Source organism: Trichomonas vaginalis, chromosome II (assembly GCF_026262505.1).
Source record: "Trichomonas vaginalis G3 chromosome II, whole genome shotgun sequence".
NCBI lineage: Eukaryota > Parabasalia > Trichomonadida > Trichomonadidae > Trichomonas > Trichomonas vaginalis.
In genome coordinates, this window is record NC_067204.1 from 17061678 (window position 1) to 17079895 (window position 18218).

The 18218-nt window shown below is 34.3% G+C and overlaps 12 protein-coding genes and 4 pseudogenes across 16 annotated transcripts, besides 1 other annotated feature; 5 read left to right on the forward strand and 11 right to left on the reverse strand.

The window, feature by feature from the left end:
• Positions 1-18125: part of a mobile genetic element that runs on past the window's edge.
• On the forward strand, positions 174-906 carry TVAGG3_0559140 (annotated as a pseudogene). Its single transcript has one exon. A coding segment is annotated over exon 1 (733 nt).
• Positions 2354-3160, forward strand: TVAGG3_0559150 (annotated as a pseudogene). The gene has a single exon. A coding segment is annotated over exon 1 (807 nt).
• On the forward strand, positions 3789-4424 carry TVAGG3_0559160 (uncharacterized protein; the record flags this gene model as incomplete). The annotated part of the gene is made up of 1 exon (XM_051238444.1): positions 3789-4424. One exon carries the CDS (start codon positions 3789-3791, stop codon positions 4422-4424), a length of 636 nt encoding a protein of 211 aa, XP_051096268.1.
• On the forward strand, positions 4490-4879 carry TVAGG3_0559170 (protein of unknown function, DUF4108 family; the record flags this gene model as incomplete). Its single annotated transcript, XM_051238445.1, has 1 exon — positions 4490-4879. One exon carries the CDS (start codon positions 4490-4492, stop codon positions 4877-4879), a length of 390 nt encoding a protein of 129 aa, XP_051096269.1.
• TVAGG3_0559180 (uncharacterized protein) lies at positions 4896-5012 on the reverse strand (the record flags this gene model as incomplete). The annotated part of the gene is made up of 1 exon (XM_051238446.1): positions 4896-5012. A coding segment is annotated over one exon (117 nt), but the record flags the coding sequence as incomplete, so codon positions are not given.
• TVAGG3_0559190 lies at positions 6621-7532 on the reverse strand (annotated as a pseudogene). The gene has a single exon. A coding segment is annotated over exon 1 (912 nt).
• Positions 7686-8241, reverse strand: TVAGG3_0559200 (annotated as a pseudogene). The gene has a single exon. A coding segment is annotated over exon 1 (556 nt).
• On the reverse strand, positions 9283-10143 carry TVAGG3_0559210 (uncharacterized protein; the record flags this gene model as incomplete). The annotated part of the gene is made up of 1 exon (XM_051238447.1): positions 9283-10143. The coding sequence occupies one exon, from the start codon at positions 10141-10143 to the stop codon at positions 9283-9285; it is 861 nt and encodes a 286-aa protein (XP_051096271.1).
• On the reverse strand, positions 10181-10765 carry TVAGG3_0559220 (His-Me finger endonucleases family; the record flags this gene model as incomplete). The annotated part of the gene is made up of 1 exon (XM_051238448.1): positions 10181-10765. The coding sequence occupies one exon, from the start codon at positions 10763-10765 to the stop codon at positions 10181-10183; it is 585 nt and encodes a 194-aa protein (XP_051096272.1).
• Positions 10813-11397, reverse strand: TVAGG3_0559230 (phage tail repeat-like family; the record flags this gene model as incomplete). The annotated part of the gene is made up of 1 exon (XM_051238449.1): positions 10813-11397. One exon carries the CDS (start codon positions 11395-11397, stop codon positions 10813-10815), a length of 585 nt encoding a protein of 194 aa, XP_051096273.1.
• Positions 11591-11992, reverse strand: TVAGG3_0559240 (uncharacterized protein; the record flags this gene model as incomplete). Its single annotated transcript, XM_051238450.1, has 1 exon — positions 11591-11992. One exon carries the CDS (start codon positions 11990-11992, stop codon positions 11591-11593), a length of 402 nt encoding a protein of 133 aa, XP_051096274.1.
• TVAGG3_0559250 (phage tail repeat-like family) lies at positions 12965-13876 on the reverse strand (the record flags this gene model as incomplete). Its single annotated transcript, XM_001309082.2, has 1 exon — positions 12965-13876. A coding segment is annotated over one exon (912 nt), but the record flags the coding sequence as incomplete, so codon positions are not given.
• TVAGG3_0559260 (uncharacterized protein) lies at positions 14624-15208 on the forward strand (the record flags this gene model as incomplete). Its single annotated transcript, XM_051238451.1, has 1 exon — positions 14624-15208. One exon carries the CDS (start codon positions 14624-14626, stop codon positions 15206-15208), a length of 585 nt encoding a protein of 194 aa, XP_051096275.1.
• TVAGG3_0559270 (serine threonine-protein phosphatase family) lies at positions 15213-15455 on the reverse strand (the record flags this gene model as incomplete). The annotated part of the gene is made up of 1 exon (XM_001581960.2): positions 15213-15455. One exon carries the CDS (start codon positions 15453-15455, stop codon positions 15213-15215), a length of 243 nt encoding a protein of 80 aa, XP_001582010.2.
• On the reverse strand, positions 15474-15701 carry TVAGG3_0559280 (uncharacterized protein; the record flags this gene model as incomplete). Its single annotated transcript, XM_051238452.1, has 1 exon — positions 15474-15701. The coding sequence occupies one exon, from the start codon at positions 15699-15701 to the stop codon at positions 15474-15476; it is 228 nt and encodes a 75-aa protein (XP_051096276.1).
• On the reverse strand, positions 15976-16794 carry TVAGG3_0559290 (phage tail repeat-like family; the record flags this gene model as incomplete). The annotated part of the gene is made up of 1 exon (XM_051238453.1): positions 15976-16794. The coding sequence occupies one exon, from the start codon at positions 16792-16794 to the stop codon at positions 15976-15978; it is 819 nt and encodes a 272-aa protein (XP_051096277.1).
• Positions 18126-18218: the final 93 nt, after the last annotated feature.

Consider the following 18218-nt stretch of genomic DNA (forward strand, 5'->3'; position numbering starts at 1 on the left):
GTTCTTCAACAACAGTAGATATTGCTTGCGACAGGTTTCATATAATTTCTATTGACAACTCTTTCTTATACGTGGAACAAGACATTGAAATAAAACCTTCTGCCAAGTTGTCTGACAAGAAAGGTTGCAATGGAATTTTCTATGTCGGATACCAATATGCTCCAGAAGTTTTCATGGGATATAAGATATATTCTAACTCTGACTTAGTTCAAACAGTAACATGGGCAAACTATGAATGGTTCGCTTGAGAAACTCAGTACAACCACAAGCTAGAGAACAAACAGACCAGTACGCCACCATTGAGAAAATAAGAAGACTTGACCCTAACGTTCCAGGAGTTTATGTTGACCTTTCTGGACAAACTGCAGCAGCAGTAACCAAAGTAAAATTGAAACTTAGAGTTCCTTTGTCATCTTTCCTCATCTTCAGGTTTTTAAGATACTTGCCAAACTGGGCAGGAAAAATTTCTATCGAACTCACCCCAAGCAAAAATAACTTAGTCATTGCACCAACACAAGACCCATTCACTCTTACAGACGTAAAGGGAACAAATAAAACGTCATTCGCTGAATTTTGCAAAGACAAAGTTGACTTAGACTTTGGTTTCTCAAACCTCAACACTGAAGTAAACTATTATTTCAATGCTGCTGGAGATGCTTGGGACCCAGTTAAGTTCACATGCGAAAAGTTTGAATGCAAGAGAATAGAAAGCAGACTTGCAGTCTATATGTTGGACCCAGATATTTCAAATGCTTTAGCTGCCAAATATATTGCAGTTCCACTTATGTTCCCTATACACCAAATATCTGTCAAAGACTTTGCAGGTGAAGTTGGAAACCAAAGTGCTGACCCAGGTGCAAGAACAGATATTGCTTTAACAACTGCAATGAAACATGCAGATACTATGTTTGTACTGTTCAGACGAACTATAAATGACTATTCTTGCTTCTACAACCCTGGTATTAAATACCATATAAACATAGATGGCAAATACTATCCAAGAGAAGAATATTCTACAGTTGAGGATATGAGGTCATACAACTTGACATTAGATGCTATGAACTTTAACAACAACTTCACAACAACCATTAACCCTGAAATGCAAAGTTCTATTATGCCATATGTGAAAGTATGGACTCATACAGGAGCTCAAAACACTCAATATACAAATGGAGACCGTTCAAACTTTTGGATTGGCATTCCATTTGCTGACTCAGAAGACTTTATGGTGGTATTTCAACTGTTGGTACAGTTCAAATACAATATACTGGTGACAGAGACGGTCCAAATGAATTGAAAGCAAAGAAGTTTACAAAACCAATAGCACTTTTCACGGAAGATGCTCTTTTGAAGATTCGTTCGATGAAACCTGCTGGGGCTCCTCAGATTGGTATAAACGACAGCTTCCATCGAGCAGATTTTGGCAGCAGGTCAGTAAGTTGTTCTTGAACTGACTTCTCTCCGTCAAATATTGACAGTACGCCAGTTTTGACATAAAATTGTATTATAAACTTTCCTTTAGAAATATCTGTAAGTTTTGTTGTTATATTTTTGTCTGCTTCAAGAACTTTCACCATCTCAGTTATACCAACTTTCTTTGCTTTATGGAAATATTTTGGTTCAGCAAAGACTGCTATTCTATAACATTTTCCATTGTTTGTATAAAGAACTATTCTATCAGTGTATTTGTATTGTTTGTGTGTGTAAACTTTGTTTTGCTTCAATTCGAAGAGATACTCAAATACGTCCATCTTTTTATTCTAAGTAAAATGTCATTTCCGAAAAATAGAAGCGTAAGTGTTTCAAAAGGTTTAATGGCGGTGGCAGATGTGAAGTTAAATTCACCAACTCAAACAAACAGTCAAAGTGTTGTTGTCAATGTCAAAGAAAGAGATGTTGAAGTGGGGAAACCATACGAAGACGAAGATGGTATAACAATAGTTCCTGTAAAAGAACAACCAACATACCCTGAAGTTAGCAGAGACTTAAGTTCTGTTGCAGATATTCGAAACGACTACCAACAACTGAAAGACAAACTTAAAACTCAGGAGAAGATTTGTCAGGCTTTGGGTATAATGTTAAACTTGGTCGAACACAACCCTGTAAAGTGAACTCATATGTCATCGCACCTCATGAAATTTTGAAAGAACTATTGAAACTTTTGACAGAGGCAGACGATATAAACATCAAAGAAATAGAACCCGACGTTAGTTGCTGTGGTGTTTCATATAATGTCATTGACAAGATATACGTTATGAAAGGAGGTGAAACGTTGAACTTAAAATATAGTTTCCCGACGTCATAAAAATATTTGACGACCACAACATTTCATTAAAATTTAGTTGCTAAGTAAATGGCAGAAGACATAGTGGTTTATACTATTACGACTAAAAACCCTGAGTCATATAATTCTATAACAACAAACTTACAAAGTCCTCAAGGACGATATTGTAAACTAACCTTAAACACAATGACGACTAAAGCCTGTTTTGCTCTTTTGACACCAGAAGACTTTATTGTTGTGAATGGTAAAAAATACTTCTTTGAAGATACTTACTCAGATATACCACCAACAGGTTTTGTTGACTTATTTAATACTTTAAGGACGGATGTAACATGTGCTGCAACTAGAGCAGGTTTCATTATGTTTGGATGTCCGACTGAGTTTAGTATAAACGATATGAGCTATAATACCAAACTTATATCTGGTTTTTACTACCAACAGTTTCCTATAACAGGAAAAGGTGTCATACAAGGTTTGTCTGTTCCATTGACTTTAAGTACACCTATTTTATATATTGTTTCAAACTTAGGTTCAAAGTGTTATTCGAATGTCGACAGAAACTACTATGACCAAAAGATACTCATGCGTATAAACAACACATTCTCTGCTGGTTTGCCTATTGTTCATTCGAATGCAGAGTTTTCAGCTTTAGTGAACTCAAACACTTTAGCAAACATAAACTTAACCTTAGTCGACGCAAAACTTTGTTCCTGTAAAACTTTTATGTCCTATGTATTTGTCAATGACGGCAGAAAGTTTCGAATTGGAAGATGCAACTGGTGAAAGTATTGTACTACAAGAACAACTTCAACAACAAATAGCTCAAGAACAACAAATGCAACAAATGGAACAAATGCAACACAAAGTCAAGAATAAAAAAAATATTTTTTTTATTTTTATAAAAATGTACAGAATAGACGTTTCAGATTTTTATGACTTCCAAGCATTCAGAAATATGTGTCCATTTAGAGACTATAACAAAGCAGTCGAGAATTTGAAACGTTTAGTCATTTATGTCGACTCTGCCCCAGAATGTTATGTCATGAAAGAATGGGATGTTGTCTTTAACAAACCAAGAGCGACAATAGTTTCAGAACAAGAATGTAGACAGAAACTTAAGAAAATAAAAGTCGTACAAGTTGGAATGAAGATGTTAGATGCTTGGGATATCTTATTGTCAAAGTTAGAAGATTTTTCAGTTCGTGGTATAAAGTTCTATACACCTTCTCCAAACTTCTATTCTATCTTCACTGGATATAAATACGAACAAGTAGAATGGAAAGAAAATGTTATAGAAGCTTGGTTAGACCATGTCCAAAGAAATTATATGCAATGGAAACGAAAAGGTTTATGAGTATATCTTATGTTGGTTTGCAAACATCTTACAATATCCAAGTGCTAAAAATGAAACTGCTCTCATTATAATTGGAAAACAAGGAACAGGTAAGAACACTTTCTTACAGATATCTTATGCAAACTGTTAGAGGGCTATTCGAACCCTAATATGACAAACTTAGAAAACATCTGCGGTAAATTTAACTCTTCAATAGAGAATATGAAACTTATAGTATGTAACGAACTTCAAAGTATAGATACAACAAAGGTTTTAAACTCAGATGCTTTGAAGAGTCTTATAACAGACAAAGTTGGAGTTGTTGAAAGAAAATATAAAGACCAAAGAGTTTGTGAAAATGTTGCAAATTTCATCATGGTTTCAAACAATGCCGTTCCGATGAAGTTAGAAAGTTCTGACAGAAGATATGTAGTTGTCAGAACGTCAGATTCTCATATGCAAGATACAGAATATTTTGACGACTTAGCAGAAACTTTGACACCTAACTTTTACAACCACTTGTTCTCATATTTCATGACATTAGATATTTCTAACTTCAATCCAAGACAAATTCCACATACCGAAGAGAGACAAACGTTGTTAGAAGCAAACAAGAGTGTATATGAACTGTTTATAGATGAAAACGACTTTGAGTGTTTAGATGAAAGGTCTTTATATGATGAATATAAACAATATTGTCAAGAATATGGTTATATGGCAGCTTCTAAACGTACATTCTTGGCAAATGTCAAAAATCTTTTAGATGTTCAGAACGGCGTATATACAAAGAAAAATTTTTCTGAGTAAATTTAAAAAAAATATTTTTTTATCCGATAGAAAAGATGACGAAATATATTTCAGTCAACAAATATATGTCAGGACTTAAAGAAGAACTAGACCCATTCGCTTATTTGAATGTTTACTTCTACCATTTTGAAAAGTCTACATTTGACAAAGTTTGGAACATCGAACCAGTTAAGTTTGCTATTGTGACTAAAAATGGTGCGAAATTTGAAGACTTAGACATAGAAGGTTTGTTAGCAGTCAAAGAAAATTTTGACAGAAGGTTTTCAAACCTTAAAGAAGGCAAAGCATACAAACTTGTTATACCTTATGAACCAAAGAAAGCAGACGACTATGAATATTATGAGTCTAAGATAGTTGAAGTTCAAGGTAAATTGGGTAAAAAGATTTTAGAGTCTAAGCCAGTGTTTGCTCCTAAAGAGGAAGAGAACATTGACATTGACCCAGAAATGTTCTAAAAATAAAATTTTATTTTTACATGTCAAATTTCTTTTTCTCTGGCTCTGGCTCTGGCTCTTTCTTCTCTTCTTCTACTTTCTTTTCTTTCTTCTCTCTCTTCTTCTTCTTTTCTGGTGGAGTTATGTCAAATTTCTCAGAACCATATTTTTGTAAAAGGTCTTTGTCCTTTAATAGCTCTTCTATTCTGTTTTCTATTTCATCTTCAAGAACAGCGCATGTGTCTTCTTTGCATTCTAAGAACTTTTGTTGGACTTCATCTTTCCAATCGGCGTCATCTCTGTCAACAAGTCTGTCATTGACAAATTTTAAGACTGCTCTGCTTAATGTTTTATGGTTCTTGTCATATTCCCAGAAACAGAACTTTAGAACAAATTCACCTTTCTTGTTTACACTATGTAAGATTTTATGGTCTACAGATGTTTTGCTGTCGAAAAGCTTGTCTCGAATATAGATAGCGAAATCGCTAGACATTTTCAAAAAGATAAAAATTTTAATTTTTCTAAAAATATGTTAGAAAAAAGTTTGCTGACATTGACAAGAAATTTGAGAATGTTTTTGAAGAAGAACAAGAGGAAGTTAGAAAATGCTCAGATAAAGCCTATACATGACAAGTTCTTATTTGCTCAGAATGGTAATAACAGGTCTAATCGCACCACCTGGGTCGGGTAAGACTTTCACTTATCTTAAAATGGCTGCACAACAACAAGAACTAGATGAGAAGAACCCATTCTATGAGTTAGTAGTCATTTGTAGTACTTCGGGTCAATTTGACCAAACCGTCAATTCGTTCAAAGATATTATAAAGAAGTCTAAGTTAGTATGTATAAAAGAACTCTGAGTTGTTAGATTGGATAAAGAAGTACCAAAGAAGAGTTTTGAAGTACAATGCTATAAATGAGTATGTCAATTCGAAGTTTAAAGACCCAAATGAGGAAATGCAGAGAATATTAGAGAAGAAACACTTCAGAAACAAACAGAAAGAGATAGAATACATTTCGAAGAAATTGCAATCTTACGATTGGAAGACATACCCTCATAGGTGTCTTCTTATCTTAGATGACTTTGCTTCTCATCCTTTGTTAAAGAACAGAGAACAAGACATGTGTCGAATTCTTAAGAAGCTCAGACACTTTTAACATCTCAGTTGTCATTTGTGTACAGACAGCAAAGAGTTTAAGTAAGGATGTTAAAAGAATACTTACTGATATCATACTTTTCCCTGGATTGTCCGAAGACGATTTCATGGAACTTATGAAAGAGTCCATGGCAGGTAAGTTTGACAGACATGAACTATGGGAGAAGTACAAAGTCATACAAGACCCATACTTCTTTCAGAATTCATATCTACGCAAACAAAGTTCAAATTGTAAAAAGTCAAGCTTGAAAAATAAAGAGTTTTGGCGACCAGGGTTTTTTCACTACTCGCTGTTCTTCTCTCGGTTTTTCGAGGAAAAGCATATGAGGAAATTCATGAAATTTCATACGGAATTCAGCAAAAATATATTTTAGGTGAAAGAGGTGAGATTTCACCTCTTTTTTCACCTGTTTTTTCACCTCAGTTATTTTATAAGCGTTTCACATGGTAAACGTTATTTTTTAAATTTTGTGAAAACTCAACGTTTTGACACAACCCTAAAAATTATTTTTACTCAGAATTTTGTTGCTGAATTCAATAAAAATATATTTTAGGTGAAGAGGTGAGATTTCACCTCTTTTTTCACCTCTTTTTTTCACTGTATTTTATAAGCGTTTACATGAATTGTATGATGTATATTTGAAATCCTAAACAATTTCGTAGCTTCTATTTCTTCTGTCAGTACATCGAATGTTTTAACGATACCGAAAGTTTCTTTAATACTTCTTCTTGACGTCAGATAGAAGGAAATCGTCAGCAGTTGGATAGTTTTTTGTTCAGAATGCTAAACATGTTCATTTTATCTTCTGCTGGTTTCTCTACTTCTTTCTTTAAGTCAGCATAGTCGTTTCGCATACTTCTATCTCTTTGACGGAGTAGTTATATTTCTCATTGCTGCTTACATTTTGAACATTGCGGGTTCATTTTTGCGTTATATTCTGAAACCTTACTGCTAAAACAACTAAGGCGTCAATTGCTCTCTTTAACTCAAAAGTTGCGGGTCTTATTTGTTCATTCCATATCTTACCTCTTCTATCTTTATCTCTTATCTGCCATACACATTTTGCAACTAACGAAACAAAGTTGTCGTAGGTCTTAAACTCCCCAGATTTGTATATGTCAGAGATGTTCTTATATACCATATCGCAATCTTTGTCCATGACTTTGTGGTTGCAATGAAATCCAAGAAACTCATAGTTAACCTTTCGTATGAACTTCTTTATTTCTACTGAGTCAGTTGCTTTGACTTCTATTTCATCGAATTCTGGAATAGTTAGTTTTTGTTGTTGGATTTCAGGTAGTTTGGGTAAATGGTCAATAATGTCCTGCATTTCATAAAGATACTGTTCATTTGTTTCATCTTTCGCACTACAGTCTAAATTACTTGTTAAAAGTTCTTGCTTTATCTTCTGGATTTTTGTTTCGAAAGTATATGAAGAAGGAATGAAGCTTTTCATCTCTACTAACATTGAAGTTGGGTTCATGACTAAAGAGTTTGGTGCTGTTGTTGCTAACATGTTCTTACAATAAAAATAAAAAAATATTTTTTTAAAAAAACCAACTTTATTTTTTATTTCGGGAAAATTCATGAGGTGAAAAAAGAGGTGAAAAAAGAGGTGAAATCTCACCTCTTCACCTAAAATATATTTTTGTCGAAAAAAATGGTTCATTTACTCACAATATTTTTGTACAAAACAACCCCAAGCTTTTAACCTCTCTTCTGCAGCTTCTAATGCTATCTTAGCGAGTTCATATTCTCTAAATTCTCTCTTTAAATCTTCTTGTTCCCATTGGTCTAGTTCGTATGGCGAGTCTCTATAACCAGAACATATCTCACGTTCATGTTCTATTTGTTTTTTTCATGCATTTTTCTAAACTTCTTCTTCGAACAAAGGTTTAGCTTTTCTACTGTATCTTCAAGTTCTTCTTCATCTAACTTCTCATGAACTTTCTTGTCTATGGAATCCAAAATTTTTCCAACTGCTATAAATATTTTGGAGAAGCCCACATTGCTATATAGTTTACAAGTCTTGGGTCTACATACGTTCCTCTAACCTGTTTGATTTCATCAGGAATTCCTGCATGAACTGTGTATAAAAAAGCAACCCGCGGAATTCCGCGGGTTGGTATATTCTTCACAAAATGCCTCAAAATACTCTTCCCAGGACTTATTTTCCAACAACCTTCTAAAGTCTTTCCTAAACTGCTGACACATCTTTGTTGCATTTATATAACCATCCTTGTCTCTACGTAAGACTTCAATACCGTTGTAAGTGCCTTTTGTGAATGTTTCGCCATTAGATTTGTTCGTGAACGTTTTTGCTTCGACTGTCATACTGTTCTTACAATAAAAATAAAAAATATTTTTGGTGGGACGTCGGACATTCGTTTGTGGCTTAACCGTCGGACCACAACGATAAAAATCTCTGCAACTAGCAGTACTTTTACTGACAGTAGCAGTACTTTTACTGACAGTAGCAGTACTTTTTCTGACAGTAGCAGTACTTTTACTGACAGTAGCAGTACTTTTACTGACAGTAGCAGTACTTTATCGTCGAAAACCCTCTCAAATTTTCCTTTTTACTGCAACTAGCAGTACTTTTACTGACAGTAGCAGTACTTTTACTGACAGTAGCAGTACTTTTTCTGACAGTAGCAGTACTTTTTCTGACAGTAGCAGTACTTTTACTGACAGTAGCAGTACTTTTACTGACAGTAGCAGTACTGCTAGTAGCAGAGATTTTTATCGTCCAACTTTACAAATGTAAACTCCTATCGTTCTATTTTCTTCACTAGGGTCTAACACCAAAGTAACCTATGTACATGAAATTTCACTGCATAAAAGGAAAAAAACCTGGGCGAATCGGGATTTGAACCGAGGTCTTCGACGCCTTTAACGAGGTAGCCCATACCACTGAGCTATGAGCCGCTTGCATATTTTTAAGTAAAATATAGTATATTTGTCATACAGTGAAGGATGACCAAACTTAAAAAAAATAAAGTTAGTTTTATTTTTTTCTATCTTAAGGAAATTCATGAAAATTCACCTGTTGAATTTTGTATAAAAAGTAACCCGCTGTTTTCCGCGGGTTGGTATATTCTTCACAAAATGCTTGTTTTGAGGTCGAGCCACTTTTGGCTCCACCTCTTTTTTCAACCAAAACTCATTTTTGTCGAATTCAGCACAAATTTCATGAAAATTCATGAGGGTGAAAAAACAGGTGAAAAAAGAGGTGAAATCTCACCTCTTCACCTAAAATATATTTTTCAATACTTTTTCAGCACTTCTCCGTAGTTATATATGAAAGACAATTCGAGATAAAAGTCGTAGTACAATGGAACAATATGTTGCACACCATTTGTTGTGAACCAAACTTGAAAGTCAGAGAAACTGTTACTAGGTGGTTCGTAGAATTTAGAAGCAAAGTCATAAAAGTCCTTACCAATACAAAGAAAACTATTGTTGCTTGAACTGAAACTTGCATGACACATAACATTTTGAGGGTCGAACACGTTTCTATAAACTGTCAAATCTGTTGGTGGGCGTATAAACCAGAACGGACCGTCAGGTGGTAATGGTTCGTTCTGGTTTAGTAACCGAAGAAATTGTGCCCAAGAACGTTTGTCTACTTGCCAAAATAAAAACTGTGTATCTCTTGGAGGGTTATTTTCAATCCTTTGAAATGAAACTGTGGAGTTCATCTTGTCATATTCTAGTTTCAGATAGTATGTTCCATTTAGTAAAGAGTCGTATTTTTCTTGAAATTCCCAATAATATTTGTTTATTTGAGTTTGAAAGTCATTTAGAGTCTTCTCAAGACTTTCGTCTGAACGAACCGTAAAGATTCTCATTTCGTCAAATTTGTCTAGTAGACCGTCAGAACCTCTATACTGACCGTGAAAATATACTGCAAACATAAACGCGTTAGTTCTTTTTGAAAACAAAACTCTTCTAAATCCTATTGCCTTTGCATCTGAAGGACTTTGAAGCCAACGAATTGGAAAGTCAAAGCGGTAGGAGCCGGATGAAATTTCTTCATCTGATATAGTCCTACCGGCATTTGTGAAGATATAGTCTAACGGTTTTGTATCTGCTACTTTTGTTCTTTGTTTTTCAACCTGAAACATTTAATATATGTAAAAATATACTGTTTTAAAAAATGTTTTAAAATGGTATGCCATATAGCTTCTTGAATTTGTTGAGAAATATATGAACGTGTTTTCCATCTGTATCTCTAGTGTTTACATAAGCATAGCCCGCCTTAGTAAAACATACTTGTAATTTTCTATAGTTTACGCCGGTATAAAGGTAGAAAGAGTCCTGTTCTTCGCTATAGTAGTAAAACTCAAACGTATGCTTACCATAGTCTGTAATTTCAATTGCTTCATCTTCTAGTTCGTCGACAAATTCGAATACAATATCTCTAAATTTGCCTATGTTCTTACTGTTTTCAGAACAAGTGACCCAGCGTAAGTTTTCAAGTCTATTGTCGTTTCTTATATGGTTTATGTGGTCTACAAAAGGTAGATTGTTAGGATTCGGTATAAAATGAGTTGCAATGACAACATGTTTAAAATAGTGTTTTCCACCAATCCTCATCCTAGCATATCCGTCATTTTGCTCCCATTCGCTTAAAACTCTTTTTGTCTTTTTGTTTCTGACTTCAAATGACTCACAACAGTGAATTTCATATTTCTCATCTAACAAACAAGTTTCCCAACGGTCTTCTCCAACAAACTCAGCGTACATTTTTATAAAAATAAAAAAATATATTTTTTGAAAAAATGTTTTTTCCTTTACTTTACGTAACCACCCGCTGCCAAAAGTCTTTGACGCCAACCCATACCAGCTAATGAAGGTTGGCTTGGTTTAGTCTGGAGACTAAACTTTGGTTTTGGTTTATCTTCAGTTTTTGGTTTTTCTTCTTCTATCGGTTTTTCGTCACTTTTCGGTTCCTCTGACTTTACCTCACTTGCAGGTATGGTTGTGTCGTCAACATCTTCGTAAATATCATATGCCATCTGTTTTTGTTTTCCTTTCAACTTTTTGTGTTTGTTGTAAAGTTTAGAATATTTCGACTCTAAGTCAATGAGATGTTCTATAATGAACTGTTCGTCGGTAAAATATACCTTCCCATCTGTTGTCTCTTTAACTCCTTCAGACTTCAATATTTTATTTGTGAGAGTCTGTTTCTTTTTTGAGATACTAGCCGTTCCATTTCTATGAAAAGTGACTTTATAGTTAGGGTTTGCATTTCCAGACCTGGCACCTTCTATTATTGAATTTTTCTCTTCATCGGTAAGTTCTTTGACAGGTTTTGACAATGGTTCTGAACTTTTTGTTTGTGGTGTCAAATCTACCGTTTCAACTTCTTCGGTCATTTCATCTCAGTAAAAAATTTTAGTTTGGTTTGTTTTCAACTGGTTGTTTAGGTTTTTTAAGTCGGTCTAAAACTTCCTGAGGTATAGGAAGAACTTGACAAACACGTGGTTGTGTAACTGCTGGAAGTCGACAAATCCATTTGAACCCATTTGTCTCAATGCTGTATTGTTCATTTCATCTCAGTAAAAAACTTTACATTCCCCACGTTTGAGGCGGTTGCGGTTGGTTGTTGTTTACCCACTGTTGTGCATGGTTATATCCTCTGTTAAAGAATCTTTCACCTTGGTCCATGTAGTGCCCTGCTTGGTTATAGTAGTCATTTGCTTTGTTATAGTAGTTTCCTGCTTGTCTTCCTACATTGTCCATCCATCCTTGAACTTTTCCTCTTGTTTCAGGATTTGGAATAAGATTTGCTGCATCTCGTGCTACATCCCAACCTTTCTGTACAGTTTGTATAATAGGTTGTGCTTTCTCTTTAAGTATACCTAATGTACTCAAAATCTTCCTTCCAACTCCAAATACACCTCTGGCTATTGTTCCCACTGCGGGCAAAAATCTGGATGCAACTCCTGCTAATGCGCCAAATAAACCCATTTCTTACAGGGTAAAAAATGACGAATCCAAACAAGGACCCCTATGTTTCTAAGGCAACAAAGAAAGCACTCATGATAAAAATCTTTAGTTCAACACCAAATGCTTGGTTTATGGATATCTTGGAAAACATTCCGAGGTATAGAGAAGATGGACCACCATACTGGTTAATATTTGTCGGTCAAAACACAAGATACTGTGAAGCCATACCATTACAGTCCAAAAATATTTTAGATGTGAAAACTGCTTTGACAATATTCGTTGACAAATACCATCCAACAAAACTGACATCTGACTGTGAAAGTTCTTTCAAATCAGACGATATTAAAAACTATCTGCGTTCAAAAAATGTAAACCAATATTTCATTGTCGACCAAAACCATTCTGCTCTTGGTGTCATTGACAGTTGTATAAAAATCTTAAGAGACTTAAATCAACCACAAGGTGGTGAAGTAAATGAAATGTCATATGACGACAAATACAGACATTTCTCCATGGCAAAGATGAGACAAGTTTTAAATATTTACAATAGCCGTAAACAAAAAGGTTTGGGAAACCACTCCCCGAAGAAATGAAAAACAACCCCGACTTAGAGAAAGACTATATATTTAATAATTTAGTCAAAAGAGACAAACAAGAAAGAATGCCAGGCTTCAAACTTAAGAAAGGTGACAAAGTAAAAATAGAAATACCTAAACGCGACCCATATGAAAATACTATTGACTATGACAACAATGGGAACTCGACAGGTACTCACATTCGTGTTCGTAAAAATAGAAGAAAGTATACAAGAGAATATTATGAAGTTTTAGGCAAACATGGCAAAATGTACAGACTGCAAGCAGAAGATAAAACTACTATTGTCAGACCTCGTTTCAAACTTGTTAAAGTTCAAGGTGGTATACTTTCAAAGACAGTTCCTAACAAATATAAGACAACTCCTGACGAATATGCTAAAGAAGTTGAAAATGACGACTAAGCAATTCTATACCATGCACAAACTGTCATGTAAGGTGGCATGTATTTTTTACCTAGTCCTGTAGATGTTGTTGTAAAAGTATGTTGGTGGTTTCCAGTTGTATCTGTCCACATTCCATTCCAGTCTACTGGGTCGTTTGGAAAATGAGATCTTGACATAACTTGAATTTGCATTGAAGTCTGAGAAACAGTGTTATATCCTTGTTTGCAAACCCTATGACTATGGTTTCCATTAGAACTTGTTGTACCAGAATGACTATGTGGTGGCAAGTTGTCGACAGATATCGTTTTACTTCCACCTGTTTTCTTTGGAGTGTGTGCACAATACAAAAAACTTTCGAGTATTTGAGTCCAAGTTCCAAAACCAAGTACTACTTCTGGTCTGGTAGAGTTCATTGACGTATAAATAGAACCTATAGGATATACTGTTTGAAGTATTTCTGTCTTTAACGTTTGAAGCTCTGTTTTGTCAGCTTTTTTATCATATAAATCTTGAGCAGTGAATTTAACTTTGTTTTCATCCTCCATGACATAGACATTTCTACATCTAATGTCTTCATCCGATGTTAAACCTTGTGGAAAGTTAGGAGGTTTCCAATTTAATACATCCCCACCAGTTTCTTCAACCGTTCCTTCAATATTTTCTATACCAACAGTTCTGAAGAAATCGTGTGTATGTCCAACGTCACTTTTCCTGTTTAAGGTTTCTTGTAAGTTTGTAATATTTGCAATGGTATGTGTATGTCCAACGTCACTTTTCCTGTTTAAGGTTTCTTGTAAGTTTGTAATATCAGATATAGAATGTGTATGGTTCTTGTCGGCTTTAAGGTCTAAACACCCTGAAACCCATCCTGTATCGGCTTTAGCTTTTAAAATCTTTGTTGTCCGTTCATGGTACCATTCAACCCTTTCTTTAATTTCATTGTCTTTTTCATCCACATATTCCTTATCTGCCTTCTTCACTAACGCACTAGTCACACATGCTAACTCATCGTCAACATATGTTTTATCTGCTTTCTTTTCAACATCCTCTTTCGTTGCATAAGCTTTGTTAGCTCTTTCTTCTTCTTTTGCTATTGCATCGTCTACATACTCTTTGTCAGCTTTGTTGTCAACATCTGCTTTCAAAAGAAGTTCATCTATAGGTTTCTCGTTTAAAGTTCCTTTTGTTGGATTTATACAAACAGTATGGTTCTTACTGTCTTGAAATAGAAACTCGTCTGTCAATGGGTTTAATGTCAGTTTTAAGTTTCCTTCTTTCAATGACTCAGATATCTTAGAATAGTTTGAAAAGTTTGTTGTGTTTTATTTAGAGCTTGTATAATGAGTTGTCGTTGTGTTTTATTTCTCTCATAGACGCTGTTTCATTTGACATTTTTATTCTAGATAAAATATGCTTCCAATAGAAAAGAAAATTCAAGAGTTGCTACAACTAAACCATTAGATGAACTTTTTACTAATGTCGGTCAAAAGTTTGAGACAGAGACCGTAAAGCATGAAGGCTATCGTTTTGACTACCCATTAAGATGGCTAAGAGACCCATCTGTCACAAAAGCTATTGGCTTTCGTAGAATGAAGTTTGTGTCTGTAGAAGATAAAAGTTTTCCATTTATTGTAAGGTTTCATATAGATTATATATCTGAAGGGAAACGAAAAATGTGGGAAGAAATTGAGCTAATACAAGTTGACCTTTCATCTTCTCTACAGACTGCGTTAAAAAATATAGAAGATAAAATAAATTCATGTTATGCAAAATATGCTGATGAATATGCAAATACCGAGAGCACACTTTATGTGAGAATTGTATATGACAAACAAAATTCACAAGTGTCATTTCAAATCTACGAAGACAATCCAAAGAAAGACGAACAAATATATACAGAATTCACTGCAATGTCATGGTATTATTTGCAAAGAATGTTAAATCAGAAAGTCGAACTTCCTTTAGCAAATATTTACAGTCGATATGCAAGAGATGAACCATATTTATTTAAAGATGTTTTCGACCCAGCTGCTATTATTGTTCATGCTTCATTTTCTGGCGCCCAAAACTCTTTCTTATGCTTGGCAAATGACTTTTACGAAAAACCTACAAAGTTATACGAACCACCAAGTGGAAGTATTTCAGACTTTCAAGTATGGTTTACTACAGATGGAAGAAAAAGAATAATTCCATTATACCATGCGTTTTACTTAGAACTTAGTTTCATATACAACTACTATCGAACGGTAAAAATATAATTTTTTAATACGGTTGAGGTGTTGGATTTGGTTGCCAACTTGACTGTGGTGCAGGTTCAGGCTGTTGTATAACAGGAGCTTGTTCTTCTGGTTCAGGGTCTTTAGGTATAATACCAACGAACTGACCTACCCTTTTACCAATATTTTTGACTCCGTTCCAAATTCCTCTTCCTACGGTTTTTATTCCATTCCATATACCTCTTCCGACATTTCGAAAGAAGTTTCCTATCTTACTGAAGAAACCCATTTTACTATATGTAAAAATCTAATGTCCGCCTAGTCTCTTACGTTTCCTGTTGAGTTCCATAGCATTCTTTAACTGGAGCTCATACATTCTGTTTCTCCTCTGGTAGAAAACATACTCTGGGTCAACTCCTGTGTTCGCGTCATCTGCATAGAGTTGTTTATATCCCACTTCAGGGTTTGTATAAAACTCTTTCCATCTCATATTTGCATACCATGGTGGCAAACCTAACGCAGCGTCATTTGACATGGCAGTTTGCATTTGTACATCTGTTGGCACTTGACCATAGTTTGCCATTGCAGTTTGTATTCTAACTTCATTTGGAATATTCTCTGGGTTTGGTTGTCCAGGTTGCTGTGCATTCGCTAAGTTCTGTGCGTCCATTTAATATTAGATAAAAATATCTCTTACGAGTACATATACTGAACATTTGCAGGCATTGGTTCATCTTCATATTCTCTATATCTTTCTGCCACGTCAAATAAATAAATGACACAATGGAAAAAACCTAAAACAAGTAGTCCTATTTCAAACCACATTTACTTACTAGTAAAATTTCTTTGTTATGACACTTTTTCCGGTTTATAGGACCTCTCTCATATTCTATCTTATCGTATCTAAACTCATAGTCATGTATGTCCTCTAACCATCTCATGACACTTTCCAAACCACTTTTATCGGATGTAAAGTAAAAGCATGGACAGTTATGTAAAACGTCTAAAGTTTCTAAAGAGTCTCTCAAAGTCCAGTCTGCTTGGTATTGAAAATCGTATGTGTTAAAGAACGGCGGGTCTACTATAAAGAAAACATTTTCCTTGTTTTTATATTTTTCATACAACTCTGTCCAATGACATCTCACAAACTCTATACCCTCAATATATTTTTCTATGTCCTCTTTGAAAACATTTGTATAGTTAAGATATAAAACTTTTGACATAAGTGTTTCAATGTCATGAACTCTTATAGCACCACTATATAATAGTCTAGCAGATATACTATCCCAGTCAATATACTCTGCCTTTTTCAAAACCTCTCTGACAGTATTTTTCTTATCTAATGGTATACGTTCCATCTTACCTATAGGTATCTTTTCTTTTAACTCTTTCAATATTTTGTTTGTGTCTGGTATATGTTTGAGACGGTCCATATAGTTGTCGAAGTCATTGCATATAATCTTTGAGTCTGGGAATATTGTATGACATAAATGAGATATATAGAAACTTCCACCGAACAAGTCTACAAATGTTAGACCATTCGGTAGTTTCTTAAGTTCTCTCAATAGAATATCTTTACATCTACTCTTATTTCCAAAGAAGGGTAACGGTGGTTTTGTAAAATTCATTTTATATACAATAAAAATGTTTTTTCCCTGAAAAGTGACAGAAAAGTGACAAAACATGAAAACATATATATTTTGTGAAAAGCTCCTGGAAGACCCGTATATAAGAACTTCAGATGGAACACATACTTTTTCAGTAAGGACATATGAGGTGAGATGTCACCTGTTTTCTCACCTCATTTCTCACCCGTTGAATTTTCATGAATTTCTTCGTAAAGACTTTGTTAAGACTTCTTCGTAAAGACTTTGTTAAGACTTCTTCGTAAAGACTTTGTTGAGATTTCTTCGTAAAGACTTTGTTGAGATTTCTTCGTAAATGACCCAAAAATATATTTTAGGTGAAGAGGTGAGATTTCACCTCTTTTTTCACCTCATTTCTCACCTCTTGAATTTTCATGAATTTCTTCGTAAAGACTTTGTTAAGACTTCTTCGTAAAGACTTTATTGTGACTTCTTCGTAAAGACTTTGTTGAGATTTCTTCGTAAATGAGTGTAAATGACCCAAAAATATATTTTAGGTGAAGAGGTGAGATTTCACCTCTTTTTTCACCTCTTTTTTCACCTCTTGAATTTTCATGAATTTCTTCGTAAAGACTTTGTTAAGACTTCTTCATCTAATTTCTCATGAACTTTCTTGTCTATGTTTTGTCAAGATTTCATCGTAAAGACTTTGTTGAGATTTCTTCGTAAATGACCCTAGTAGTATATTTTTGGTGTAAATTTCATGAAAATTCAAGAGGGTGAAAAATTAGGTGAAAAAACAGGTGAAATCTCACCTCTTCACCTAAAATATATTTTTGGTGTAAATTTCATGAAAATTCAAGAGGGTGAAAAATTAGGTGAAAAAACAGGTGAAATCTCACCTCTTCACCTAAAATATATTTTTGGTCATTTACACTCATTACGAAGAAGTCTTGACAAAACATTTACGAAGAAGTCTTGACAAAACATTTACGAAGAAGAAGTCTTGACAAAGTCTTTACGAAGAAGTCTTGACAAAGTCTTTACGAAGAAATCTTGACAAAGTCTTTACGAAGAAATTCATGAAAATTCAAGAGGTGAAAAATGAGGTGAAAAAACAGGTGAAATCTCACCTCTTCACCTAAAATATATTTTTATTGAATTCTGTATAATATTCTGAGTAATATGACAGATGTTTATATAACACTTTCTCCGGTTTATAGGACCTCTCTCATATTCTATCTTGTCATATCAAAACTCATAGTCATGTTTGTCCTCTAAGACTTCATTTATACTAAACATCTTCAGGGCTAGAAGGCACGAAGTGCCTGGAAGCCCCACTACCTTTTTTTTTTTTTTTTTTTTTTTTTTTTAAATTCATTTATATATAATAATAAAAATGTTTTTTTCCTGAAAAGTGACAGAAAAGTGACAAAGCATGAAAATATATATAATTTGTGAAAAGC